Source organism: Barbus barbus (assembly GCF_936440315.1).
Source record: "Barbus barbus genome assembly, chromosome: 25".
NCBI classification, from domain to species: domain Eukaryota; kingdom Metazoa; phylum Chordata; class Actinopteri; order Cypriniformes; family Cyprinidae; genus Barbus; species Barbus barbus.
In genome coordinates this window covers 30,346,439-30,361,438 of record NC_136753.1, presented here as the reverse complement: position 1 = coordinate 30,361,438, position 15,000 = coordinate 30,346,439, and the positions used below count along the sequence as shown (strand labels likewise).

At 34.7% G+C, this 15,000-nt stretch overlaps 1 protein-coding gene across 1 annotated transcript in view; it reads right to left on the bottom strand.

Moving 5' to 3' along the window:
• LOC306845017 (serine hydroxymethyltransferase, mitochondrial-like) overlaps positions 1-15,000 on the bottom strand; it is a 45,563-nt gene that overhangs the window by 14,739 nt on the left and 15,824 nt on the right. The window contains exons 2-5 of the mRNA XM_079377511.1: positions 4,827-5,003; positions 1,568-1,647; positions 125-325; positions 1-25 (exon numbers count right to left, since the gene is read on the bottom strand). The exon at positions 1-25 is cut by the window's left edge and continues 57 nt beyond it. Of these exons, the coding sequence (XP_079233637.1) occupies positions 1-25; positions 125-325; positions 1,568-1,647; positions 4,827-5,003 (483 nt within the window). The remainder of the gene's footprint in view (positions 26-124; positions 326-1,567; positions 1,648-4,826; positions 5,004-15,000) is intronic.

Here is a 15,000-nt window from a genome sequence, read left to right as displayed (position 1 = left end):
GTCAGACATGTATCCGTGAGTGAGACTGATGGAGACACAGGGTTCATTACATGGGCGAGAGAGGCAGAGACTGAATGAGAGAGAGAGAGAGAGAGAGAGAGAGGGGGGGGGGGGGGTCACTCACTGTCCGCCGTCGGGAAGATCCAGACCCATGATGCGCTCGTGAGGGTTCAGGACGGCCGTGTAAGCAGCGAAGTTTGCCGGAGATCCAGAGTACGGCTGAACATTGACGCCCCACAGAGACGGGTCGAGGTCAAACGCTTCCAGCGCTCTCCTCTGACACAAGAGCTCGATCTGATCCACCACTTCCGCACCGCCGTAATACCTGCGCACACACACACAGACACACACAAATAAAAGAACTGCATCAGACTACTGTGATCCAATCAACTTACCAGCCATCAGTCTCTTAACCAGAAAAAAACCCATAAAAAATACAAATAAAGACGTTAAAAAAAAACAAATGAGTAAAAGTAGTAAATTAAATTATAAAAATAACAATACAAATAAAAATAAAACATACAATAGACAAATTAAATAAAAGAAGTTAAAAATATATATAAAAAAATAATTATAAATAAGTAACTAAAAGTAGTAAATAAAATGATAAAAAAAATATACAAATAAATACATAACATAAATAAAAATAAAGTTAACAAAAATATAAAAAACAATTGAACTATAAATAAGTAAAAGTAAATAAAATAAAAATAACAATAAATACAAATAGAAATAATACATACAGAGAAATTAAATAGAAATAAAGTACTGAAAAAAAACATAAAAAAAACAAATAAATTAAGTAAAAGTACAGAAAATGAGAAAAATAACAATAAATACAAATAAAAATAAATAAAAGATGAATTAAACTAAATTTAATGATTAACCAAATGAATGCATACATATAAATACAAATAAATAAAATAGATAAATTAAAAACAAAAATGTAAATACATATATATTCTAAAAAGTACAAAAACTTAAATATAAAAAAAGAACATAATAATAAATGAATGAATAAATAAATAAAGATTTGGAAGATAATTCTTTTCTTCATGAATATCCTTTAAAAAAAAAAGTGTAAAACCTTTGTTTTGGTTCCTGAAAACTTATCTTAAAAGAATCTTAATCTCCAATCCTCAATCAGGATTCATGATGGTTTCATATAAACATCACTTCACCGTTTCCAGCTAAAACTGAAGCATGAGGTGCATTATTTTCCAGCATGTGAATGTGTGATTTTTGCCAGTGTTTTATACTCTCTTAAAAATAAAGGTTCCACTGTTTTTGCAGTGATGCCATAGAAGAAACATTTTTGGCTTTCAGTGAACGGTTCCTAAAAGAACCACTTTGAAGAACATTTAAAAAATCTAAAAGAACCCGTTTGGACTATAAAGAACCTTTTGTTTAACGGATGTTCAAGGTCCTTCATAGAAGCATTGATGCCAATAAAGAACCTTTATTTTTAAGAGTGTACAGACTCTTCAGCTGGATTTAAAATAACTAAATCCACTGTGTTTTTAAATGTATTTTTGAATAAATTAATACACAAAAAATACACACACACCTTTTTCCTGGGTATCCTTCAGAGTATTTGTTGTTAAGACATGAACCTTGAGCCTCGAGAGCCGCACGACTGCAGAAGTTCTGTTGAGACACACACACACACACACACACACACACACACACACACACACACACACACACACACACACACACACACGTGTGTTGGTTCCTCACATATCTTTATTATTCATAATCACTCCATTCCTTCATTAATTTCAGTTAGCTATGAATAAATGATAAAATGATTCTTGAGACTCCCGTATTCACTTTGATTCAGCCCTGGATGAAAATGTATCTTATATTTTTATATCATATGATATAGTTCATCAATATCACAACAGCAGGAGTGCTGTCTCGCCCCAATATCTGCACCATTGCAATTGTGATGTTGATATCATACAACAGTTCAATAAACTAGTTCATAGTGTGTTATATTTTAGACACATCACTGCAAGAATTTTCTGTTTTAATCAATTTCGCCAATGAAAATAGTTCCAATCAAAGCCACAGCAGAACTGTTGAGCGTCTCTGATCAACATTAGTGAATGAATCCACAGATTTGAACAAATCAAGTGAGTCAATGATTCAGTGACTCATTCATAAAGAGTCACTTGCTTCATTTCTGAATAATTCAGCCACTTGAATGAATCGAGTGAGTCAGTGATTCAATGACTCATTCATAAAGAAGCACTTGTTTAGTTTCTCAATGAATCAGCCGTTTGAGCGACTCGAGTGAGTCAGTGTTGTTTTTGGCGGCCTGTTTTAATTTTAGTTTTAGTCTAGTCTTTGTGTGAAGCTGTCATTTTAGTTTTTATTAGTTTTAGTCACGTCCATACTCTTTTTAGTCTAGTCTAGTTTCAGTCAACTAAAAGTCTGAGCATTTTAGTCTTATTTCAGTCAGAATTATCCATGACTATTTTCGTCTAGTTTTAGTCGACGAAAATTGTATTTTATTGTATTTTATTGTTCTCTCTTAAACGAGATTTCTACCGAGAGGAACGCTAGAGCCGTGCATTTCAGCCCGGCCTCGACCGATGGGCCGACTACACGAGACGAAATAACTTTATAACATTTCGTCTCGTTTTGGTCAACGAAAATGAAGAGACATTTTAGCATAGTTTTTATTTTGTAAACCACATTTAGTCTCGTTTTTATTCGTCAACAATATTGCATTATACATTTAATTATAGTCATCGTCACGACCAGGATTTATGTTGCGTCTCGTCTTCGTCACGTGATAAAGGTTCGTTGACGACGATATTTAGTCATTATTTTTGTTGACGAAAGCAACGCTAGTTTCAATGACTCATTCATAAAGACAGTCACTTTGAATGAATCAGCCATTTGAACAAATTGGTTGAATGAATGATTCAATGACTCCCTCATTAAAACAGTGACTCAACGCCACCTACTGGCCTTCCAAGACTTTTTAAATGATCCTTTTAGGGGGGAATTTCTCAGCCAAAATTGATGTGTGATTAATTAATAAACTAATAAAAAAGCACAAACAATTACTAATTTCTAAAACTTAATATGAAATTAAAATAAAAACTGAAAATATTAAATAAACACTAAAAAGTTTTAAATAAATACTATGATAATATATAAATAATATCAAAACAATAGTGAATGCAACTAATGTAGTTAATATAATGCAGCACAACTATAATCTTATTTAAGGAGGACAAACACTTATAAAACAATCTAAACTAAAAAGAGTTGGTTATGTCTGATGCAGAATTAGTCATTTGATGAACATTCATTTATTATTTGGTAAGCTTGTTAAATTAGATAGATATCAACATGGACGGGTTGCATGGCGCCTCGTCCTCAATAACCATGAATAAAACTACACAGAATAAAACCAACTCAGATTAGGTTAAAATGCACATTAACTTTCAGTGAAGATAGGCATGGTTTGATTTGAAAACAATGTGCATAGGTCAAGTATTGCTTAATGCATAAATAAACTTTAAAAATAACACTAATATTTAGATTTTAAGGCCATTTTTGGGCACTGTGTTAAAGCAAAACCAGCACTACATTATGTCTACAACACACAAATGAACTACAATACACAACAAACAAATCCTGTTTGCTTTCATTATTTTACAAAAGCCCTATGTTTTGTTGTTATTGTGAGTGCACACAAATAAACGTAGAGTCTTTACAGATTTGAAAAATGTATTACTATTATCTGTGTGACCAAAAAAAAGAGTATTTTAAGAGCAAGTGAGCGCACCGGCGCCTCCATCTGTCCTGCAGTGAGCGCGCTCCACAAAGACACTTGAACAGCGCACATTTCTCTAGGTTAATATTAGATTGAGCGGCCATGTAAAGTTGCTAATACTTACATATTTCAGATGACAGGTCATATTTGAGGTCGATGAATGATAGGCGAGCGTTTGGATGTCCTGCCTGATGTACTGTATTACCACAGACAAGCCATTAGCAATCTATTAGTCACAGACTGAGTGACTTCGAAATTGGTGCTCGTTGTGGTCACCGAAGCTCGTTAAGTATGAGCAGGTCAGCAACGTGATCTGAACCGGTCTCGAGCTATCACAGACGCTAGGACATTTTCAAATCTGTTTGATATTATCGCCACTGATCTCGTAATGCGAGCGACACAATGACAAGGTGGAACTAATCCAGCCAATCACAGTGCAGATGGTATAAACAGTCTTATGCATGTTTACGAAGCTACAAAATAATCAAATCAACTAACTAGAAATAAATTTAACAAATGCATAGATTGTGTATATAATACCACGTTTCTTTGTACTGTTTACCTCCAACTCTTTCTGCAGAACTGACAGTCCTTGTTGTCCACGTCTTCCAAGCCATTGTTTCTATAAATTCTCTATATTCCCTTTTGTCGTAGTTTCTTCTTTCTTTCGGATAAAATAACTGCACAGACCAATTGAAGGACCAGCTGACCGTCCATGCTTGAAGATATGGCCTATAATCGCTGTAATTTCTCGCTGATGGTTGGGAACGCCTCCTCACTGAATGTTTTGTAGTGTGTGCATCTCGTTAGCGTTATGTTGTGTAGTATGTGCGCCGCTATGACAAGACGGCTACAGCTGAGAAGAAATCTTGTTGCGTAGTGTGAGCAACACAGTGATTCGGCTAGTCTTTCAATCATGTAGTGTGAGCTTGCCATAAGCGACTAATAAGATATAATCTTCTGGTCGACTAACGATCAGTTGACTATTAGAGGGCATCCCTATTAATCGGAAAGTGGTGTGGACTCTCACCTCGGAGGCGATGAGCTCCAGTCCTCGGCACTGTCTGTCCTTCTCCTTCTGCAGAAGCTCCCACATCTCGGGGTCATCTTGAGACAGACTCTCCTGTCCCGTCCACGAGCGCTCGTCATCAGAGACCGCCGCCGCTGAATGCTGGGATCTGATCCCGGCCGAAACACGGCACACCGGCTGAAACACACACACACACGTTTGTTCCTGTGAATTGTGTGGACTTTCCATAGACTTCCCACAGACCCAAGTTACCATCTTCTGTTCAGTAGACAGCACGGGGAGAAGAATTGCTGAATAAATTATGTTATAATTGTTTTCTCTGTGCACAAAAAAGTTCTCGTAGCTTCATAAAATTATGGTTGAACCACTGATATTACATGTATTATTTTAACGATCTCCTTGCCTTGATCGTGTTAGGATCCTTGCTGTCTATGGAGGGTCAGAGAGCTCTCGGATTTCATCAAAAATATCTTAATTTGTGTTCTGAAGATGAACGAAGGTCTTACAGGTTTGGAACGACATGAGGGTGAGTAATTAATGACAGAATTTTCATTTTTGGGTGAACTAACCCTTTAAGTAAATGGCTCTCTGAATCATTGATTCACTCGATTCGTTCAAAACGTGGATTCATTCAGAAACTAAACACCGCTGTGTAGCTCGGAGATACACAAAAATGCACAAAAGGTAATATTTTTGTTGGCAAAGCTGAGCAAAAACAGACAATATTGTGTTTAAAATATAAAACAATATTAACTTTTTATTTACTGAACTGTTGCATAAATTCATTTGCACTCGTTATAATAGGGACAAACAGCACTCGTGTGATATCGCTTATCTTATGATATAAATATGAGACAAAAACTCATACAGGAGCATTTATGGAGTTGTTGCCCTGCTTCATATTCGTCAACAGTCAACTGCATTAAATGTAAGATGACGTACAGGTCTGGGGCCGGGGCCAGTGCGTTAACTGCGTTAAAATATTTTAATTGCGTTATTTTTCATAACAAATTAAGTTAACGCGTTAAACTGACAGCCCTGTTATATATACATATATTAGTGCTGTTAAATTAATCGCATCCTAAAAATAAAAGGTTTTGTTTACATAACATATGTGTACGGTGTATATTTATTATGTATATATAAATACACACACATACAGTATATTTAGAAAATATATGTATATACTTATATTCTTATACTATTTTATATTTAATATATAAAGACAACATTTTTCTTAAATATATACATGCATGTGTTTGTATTTATTCATACATAATATACACAGTACACATACATATATTATGTAAACAAAAAAAATATTTTGGATGCAATTAATCGTTTGAAAGCACTAATATACATAAAATTTATAAATATTTAAAATATTTTATTGAAACATTTGCTTCTTCATAGTTTAAATGTGCATCAAACTTTATATGAAATATTTGTTAAAAATAATATAAAAAATAATATAAAATAAACACTTTTTTTTTTATTGCAGCATCATGACTGACAAAAACATGAAATATAGAGAGCGACTAAGGCAGGAATATCTGACATACAGACAGAAACACAGTGAATGAAAGGAATTCTACAGTTCTACTGTGTGTGTGTGTGTGTGTGTGTGTGTGTGTAACGGGCCGTTGGTGAGATACAATAATCAGCATGACGCTTTAATTCTGCTCCAATCAGCAACTCTCAACAGAAACTTTATAGCTGAGTGAAAATTCAGCATAACTGCTTATCTAATCTCTCTCTCACACACACACACACACACACACACACACACACACAGAGATTAAGGGTTTCTGTGTGTCGTTTCTTTCTTCGCTGCTTCATGCTTGACAAATTTCAAGCGTACTCACTTTGTGAACTCACAGATCCTCCTCTGCATTCAAGAACAAAAAACACCAAAAGTACCACGGTATTACTATGTTTTTGTACATGCACTAAGCTAGTACCACAGTTTTCTTTGAAGTCCATGGGAAAAGCATGTAAATGTCTGGACGTGGAGTAATGAGCCGTCAGCTGCTCATTCTCACACAATCCCTCTGAAATGGGATTTTTTGTTTTTGTGAGAGTTATCAGCTGATTCAACTCCATCTGACAACACGACTACATATCGCATAAACTAACTAATGTAGAATATCAGAGACTGAATCAGACAAATTTAGGATGCATCAGAACATTGAAACCTGAGAAGCTGAGATTCCAGAAAGAGGGGCCTCAAAGCTGTAACAGGACAACGTCATAAATCTGTCCAAATCCTAGCGCCAACTAGTCTGAAGCAAGCAAACTAACCAGCAAGCCTCTTTCACAAAACAGCTTGCAACATTGAGACAAAAGAACACATTGATAAATCCAATTCAGGAAAAGGACTGACAAATTTGGGGCAAGTAATCAAGACTGATGGTCAAAGAGATGGCCGTCACATGTAAACCTGTGATAGAAAATCACGAGCTACAGACTCTCTTGGGCTGGTCTCCACACACAGAAGACAAAGAACCAGACTGAAAGTCATTCGTTCACAGAGACAATCTGCTCATATGTACTAAAAATCATCTTAAAAGGACCTACGTGTTATTTCTCTGCATAGAAATACCCTATATTATGTTTGTAACCCACACATTAGATTATCATGTTTTAATCAAATATTATGTATGGTTTTTTTAAATCACTATTGAATAGCTGAATGATTCAGATGCGTGTTTGGTATGTATGAGTGTGAAAAAGCATGCTTTAAATGTTTCTTCCAATCAATTCTTTGTCAAATGCATCATAGTCTTGTTATAGAAATCATGTCCAAAAGTATACTTTGCAAGAGCCTGTAAAATTCGGACCATGTGACTGATAACATGCTGATTTATGATGGAAGGAACACCCCTAGCTAAGATAATAGCCTATCTAATTGGTCAAGACACCAGAGGGGATGTGTCCAGAAGCAGAGTTTAAAAACTCAGGACACCATCAAACTCTCTCTTAGTCACCCATCGCTCCTCCTCTTCTTAAAAATGCTCTCTTAGTCACTCTTCTCTCTCCTCTTCTTCTCTTTTGCCACCGTGTTTTGACGCTGCTCTAGTGCGCTCTGGCCCACGTGCCAGCTGCTACCACAATGAAAAGAAAACCAACCTAGTCTCGTAACATCCTTTTATTCTTTTACTTCAGTTTCTTTTCTTTCCGTGGAGTTTCGTGTTGTAATGTAAGTTTGCTGCAAAGTCCAGCTCCGACTGCACTCGCTTCAAACTTCAACCAGACCAACTCCGCATCCTCAGCCAACGCCCCAGACCTCACTTCAAAGACTACTGAACCCTCAACCAATCAGACACTTCGGGAACCCCTTTCCTGCAAGGATGACGACAAAGGGATTCCCTTAGCAAAGCAAACAAGTAACACCTCCAGTGTCTAACTGAATCAGATGCAGTTAATATAAATTTTAACCTCATTGAGAAACTCAAAGCGAGGGTTAAATAAGTGATTGATGGTTGTTCAGGTCTATGCCATTGAACATATTGCTGTAAACTTGAGATTTCACATTTCCATTCTCTTAAACTCATCCTTTCCTCTCTTTCTGCAACATGTGAATGCTTGTGTTCATGTGTTAGATTAGTTTATGTCTTAGGTTTATAATAAAGCCTTATTTATATTGAAAAGAGAAGTATCTTGTGTTTTGTGCTCACAAGTTAATGTCTTAATCTGCCGATCTTGTTACTGTGCTATTAAATACTGTTTTCACTATATTTGGGATTTTAATATCCAGTGCAGAGTTTGTTATACGACTCGTTCAGTGAATCGCCGTAACACTGATTCTGTTCAAATCCCTATAAAATCATAAATGATTCCCTTTGAGCTAAATTAAACTATTTCTTTAAATTACATATTAATATTACGTTACACTAATAAATACTTGATTATGCATAGAGCAGATGCTTTTATCCAAAGCCACATACAAATGAGGAAGATCACAGTCAACAATTCACAGTACCCAATGCCAGATTATTAGAAAGTAAAATTAATAAATACTTATATATACACATACACACCACACACACACATATTTTAAATATTTATTATTTACATTATGTAAATATTAAATAAGTATATAATGAAATTTAGATTTTTGTAATGCGAGAAGAAAGAGTATGAGTATGACTTTATTATTATAACTTCAGAGCAACAGTAAAGAATGAAGCCGTCTAAACCTTTGAGAACCTCACGGGGCCCTGACGAATCACTCACTTAAAATCTGTTATTAAAAAACAATTAGCTCAGTGACGCCGGTGCATTCGTCTGAAAGACGGACTCCAGTATCACATCAAACGTCCATCTGTCATTCGGTGCGACCACAGGGCGTAAGGGCCCCCGGGGGTCCCATCATCTAATGACTGCGACACATTCACCAGAAAGAGAGTTTGAGCGTTAAAACCTGAGACGATTCTGAGACGCTTGCATGTTCCCATCAACCCCTCAGACTGAACACACAGATTTTAATTGCATTATGTACTGAATGCCTTGTTATTGCAAACACGTAGAACGATGTCCTGTTGTATTTCAAACTCAATTTCCTCTAAACAAAAACACACGGTTTGTTGTGAAAGCATGAACTGATCACACACACACCTTTAATTCAATGCAAGCTGCTTTGTATAAGGGTCATTGACGTAAAAGAATTTTCGACAGGCCGATTTTAAAATACAATAAGAATATCTACTATAATTGTTCACACATTAAGAATGTTGTGTACACAAATTCATAATAAAATTTAAAATGAAGTGATTTTAGTGTTTTTTTTTTTATTTAGATGAATTGGCCATAGCCTTAAAAAAATGTCATGTGGTGCGACCATGGTTTATATTAAAATGAAATAATTTCCTTAACATGCATAACATTTTAAAATGTTCTCAGTAATTAAAGTGTTTATAAAAAGTATTTGGATTTCATTTGAGTTTTTGTAAATAATGATGTCTTATTTTTGTTCTATAATTTCAGAGTTGCCTTCTTAAGTGTAGTTAAGAGACTTATTTTTCCTGCAAATTGCATAAAACTGATAAAAAATGTTTTAAAATACCATTCACTTAAGAATACTGTAGCAGTGATTCATATTTCAACCACAGAAATTAGATATTTTATTTGTAATTTAATACAGTTATTGCTATTATTGGTCGCACCACATGACGAGCGGTCGCTCCAAATGACAGAAAGACCTTATATCATTAAAAATCTATTTAAAGAGACATGTGTGAAAAGTGCAGCACGTGGCATTAACTGCAGGCATTTCTTTAGCCCCAGTTATTTCTGTACTTGGCCCAATATTGGCTGCTCAACTGACCCTTTCGCTGGCAGTCTGACATATTAAGTCATGTTTGTGAAACTATACCTTGAAAAAGGCTACTAGCCGAAACGTTGGTTAATAAATAGCCTATGCTTAAGTGAGTGTGCAGTTGTTCTCCTTTAACTGGTTCATAGTCTGACATATTATAACACCGACAAACAAACCAGACAGGAGAGTAGATTAACGTCGGTGGACTTGAATTTGAAAAATGGTGTGTATTGACATCTTTTCACAGTCGAAACAAGATACCTTCTGATGTTCATTAATGTTTATTTCGTGCTATGACTAGTAAAGATGAAGAGAAGAGAAGATCGATCACATGCCGCTTGAACTGAGGCGCTACAGCGATCTGTCAAGACATGTTAAAGAGCCAAAAAAATAAATAAAAACGAAACAAAAAAACAAACAAATTGCATTTGTTGTTTAAATTTCTTAAAAAAAAAAAAAAATTGAACACTGAGACTTTTTTTGACACCAAAAGTAACCAGCTCTGTCTTGTCTGTCGGCGGATTGTCAGTGTCCTCTTTGCTCCGTGATGCATTTTTCAATGCGAGAGAACATGATGCACGGCATAAAAGTGCCATGGTTTGTCGGACATAGCAACAGTAACTAAGGTGGGTGGGTCTTTGCGAAAGGTCAATTTAGAGTAGGGGGAGGTTGCTGACTCAGGTTCTGAGATGATAACATGAACATCTTTCTTACAGTAGAAAATGACTTCTGTAGTTTGTGCTAGACTGCAGGGTCAGAATTAACATGCTGCCTATGGTGAGCGTTTATTTTACTTTGCAGTATAATCTGGTAGAACAGATTAAAATAGTTATTAATAAATACATAATTACCAAACTAAAATTACATGCTCTTTTTTGCATTTTTTTCTCATATTGTACAAAGATTAAACAAACAGCCTGAAATGACCCCTATTGCATAGAAATCTATTCCAAATTATACTAAAATAAAGTATCTTATGTATATAAACCATCAACTAAATAGAAAATCACAAAAACAGCCAATCTGGGACAAATATCTATAATGGAAAACACTCTGCAGCGGTCGCACCACGTGATATTTTCAAACTCAGTCAAAATTTACAGAATTGGTCACCTAAACAAAACAAGCTATCTTCCCACAAAAGGTCACTATGAAATTTATAATGAAAATAAATAATTGCAGAAATAACTTATTCATTGTTTTTTTGAGGACATACCACACGATATCCGAATGTGGTAACTACATACCAGCCGTTAAATAGATAATTTTTTTCCAAATTTGAAAGCGACTTACAAACCTGCTTGATGCTTTCATGGGTCCTTGGCAAATTGGTATAGGATGCAAAGTCCTATCTTTGAATGGATTTCAACATAAAAGTCCCAAAATGGTAGTTTCTAGATGGTTGCACCACATGATATTTCATAAAATGGAAATCATCGGACAAAGTTTGTTTGTATATTATGATGGAAATATAAATACAAATGCTTTGGAATTTTATACAGGATTACAAAACACTTTGGAAATCGTGCCAAATAGTGCAGAAAATTAATCTGAATAAATTTAGGGTGATTTCAAAGATGTTTACAAAAAAAAAAAAAGTTACGGCCGGACGGTCGCACCACATGATATTTTGACAAAATTACAAATAACTAATGTTTTTGGAAAAGTTAAAGTGGGAGAGGCCCTTCATGTGTATGTCATTTTTTTATGACTTTAAAAAAACAATTTAAACCAATTTTTAACTGAAAAAATGCAATCGGACAGAAAATGTAGGCGTCACGTCATTGATCCATAAGCGTCTGCAAAATGCATTAATGCAAACAGTTAAATAAGTAAAAAATTAAGTAAATTAAAAATGTAATTGGGTCATTCCGTGTCAAATCAACCAAATTAAAAAATAATTCCCAAAAATCCTTTTGATCTCTTATTTTAAAAATTCACAAAAATCTAACCTTTCATTGGATAATAAGAATTTAAAACGGGGGGGGGATATTATGAAATAAATGTTTTTCTCTAATACACATTGGCCACAATTAACGGCACTCTTTTATTCAATACTTTTTGAAACCTCCATTTGCCAGTTTAACAGCTTTATAATGCCTGATGAGGTTAGAGAACACCTGACAAGAGATCAGAGACCATTCCTTCATCCAGAATCACTCCAGATCCTTCAGATTCACAGCTCCATGACGGTGCTTCTTCTCTTCAGTTCACCTCACTCATCGTCTACAGGGTTCAGGTCAGAGGACTGGAATGGCCAGCAGAAGCTTGGTTTTGTGCTCAGTGACCCATTTTTGTGTTGTTTTTGAGGTTTGTGTTTGGATTATTGTCCGGTTGGAAGATCCAAACATGGCCCATTATAAGATTTCTAATAGAATCAGTCACTTATTGATTTTTTATCTGTTGGTATTTGATAGAATCCATGATGCCATGTGTCTGAACAAGATGTCCAGGACCTCCAGCAGAAATATAGGCCTACAACATCACAAATACAGCAGTATATTTCATTGTACACATGGGGTACTTTTTATCCCTGTGTTCACCAAACCCATCTTGAGTGTTTGCTGCTAAAAAGCTCATTTTTTAGTTTCATCTGAGCATAGAAGCCAGTCCCATTTGAAGTCCCAGTCGTGTCTGATAGCTGAATATGCTGGAGATTGTTTTTGGATGAGCTAGGAGAATTTTTCTTGAAATCCTCCCAAACAACATGTGGTGATGTAGGTGCTGTCTGACAATTATTTTAAGGTTTTCTGACCCCGAGACTCAACTATTTTCTGCAATTCTCCAGCTGTGATCCTTGAAGAGTCTTTAGCCACTCAAACTCTCCTTCTCACCGTGCATTAGGACGATATAGACACACGTCCTCTTCCAGGCAGTTTCATTACATTTTCTGCTGATTGGAAATTCTTAATTATTGCCCTGATGGTGGAAATGGGGATTTTCACTGCTCTAGCTCTTTTCTTAAAGCCACTTCACTAATTTGTGAAGCTCAATTATCTTTTGCTGCACATCAGAAATATATTCTTTGTTTTTTCTCGTTATGATGGATGATTAAGGGAATTTGGGCTTTGTTTTCCCTCCTATTTATATTTCTGTGAAGTATGAAGCCATGGCTGGATAATTTCATGTTCATAATCACCCTAGAGTGCTCAAAATTGTGAATATGAATGGGAATATACTTCAGACATATTTTACTCATAAGAATTTCTAGGGGTGCTAATAACTGTGTCCAACCTGTATTTGAGAAAAACATTTCATAATGATATTTCCCCCCATTTTAAATTCTTATTCTCCAATGAAAGGTTAGATTTTTGTGAATTTTTTAAATAAAAGATCAAAAGGATTAACAATGCAGATTAATTTTCACAGACTTTTTTGATCATATTTACCAAGGGTGCCGATATTTTTGTACATCTCTAGTTTCAACATTATTTGTTCTTCAGACACTCCTCTTTAAAAGAAAAGTATCATATTTTTTGCAAATTGACCCGTATTTAGTTTTTGACCACTGAAAATGTGTACATTTTAACGATTTACTCCTGGAGCCATATTGCAATTCCTGTATCTCTGGAACTGAAGCATATAGGGCCATGCAAATGAAGATACCAAAAGGAAAGTTCGTTAAGACCCAACATCTAAAAGGGCATTAAGATATCTTTAATACTTCTTGAGTTACAGGCATGCAAACATTGGTGAAAAAACTTGAAAAGTGCTGATTCCCCATTTTTGAATGGTCACTATAGGCACATAATGCAACAAAAATGGCTAAAGTCAAGAGAGATTTTACTGACATACAATCTCGGTGTAAAAATAACATTATGATGCTGCCATCCTTCTGAAGTCACTTTTACCCCCCTGTAATTTGGCTCTGAATCTCAGGTGAAAACTGCTATTCTGACCCCCCTCTACAAAATAGTGGATTACTCAGTAAATATTCATCGACGACATTTAATATTTTGGCTTTCATCACTATACATGTCTGTCTTTCTTCAGAAATCATTTGAGCAGGGGACCTCTGGTTGAGTTGACACGGAATGGCCCAATTAATCATTAAATAATGAGTAAATAATTCAACAAGTAAATAAACATATAAAATAATGAAATAAATTATTAATAAACAAGTACACAATGAAACAGTTCAATAAGTAAATAAATAATAACTAATCAAATTAATAAGTAAATAATATATATATACATAAATATGCACACACTTAAATAATTAATTAAAACATGGAAATAAATAATTAAATAATTAATAAATAAACAGGTATATAATGAAACAAAATAAGTAAACAAGTAAAATAATAAATTAATAAATAAATACATAACAAAACAGCAAGTAAATTAGTAAAACATTAGGAAAATAATGAAATGACTAATTAAACAAGTAAACAAATAATTAATAAGTATGTATATAATGAAACTGTTAAATAAGTAAAACATTAGGTAAATAATGAAATCAATAATTAAATAAGTAAATAATTAATAACTAAACTAAGTCCAAGATTAAACAAATATATAAGTAAAATAAAATAATGAAATAAAATAAATAAGTACACAAGGAAATGGTTGAATAAGTACACAAATTAGTAAAAATTGAGTCAAACAATGAAATTAATCATTTAAGAAGTGACTAATTAATAAATAAGTAAATAAGTACATACTTAAATATTAGACTTGGCTTGCTCTAAACACAAAACGGGGTTTGCTCTGCTGTCTGCTGGCTCTGATTCCCAGGGAAAGCATGAACTAATCACACACACACCTTTAATGCAGTGTAGGTCACAAAAATGCCTGACAAATGCATGAATGGAGTGTCAAGACTTCTGTCAGTGTGTTCACCCGTCTCTCTAGGCC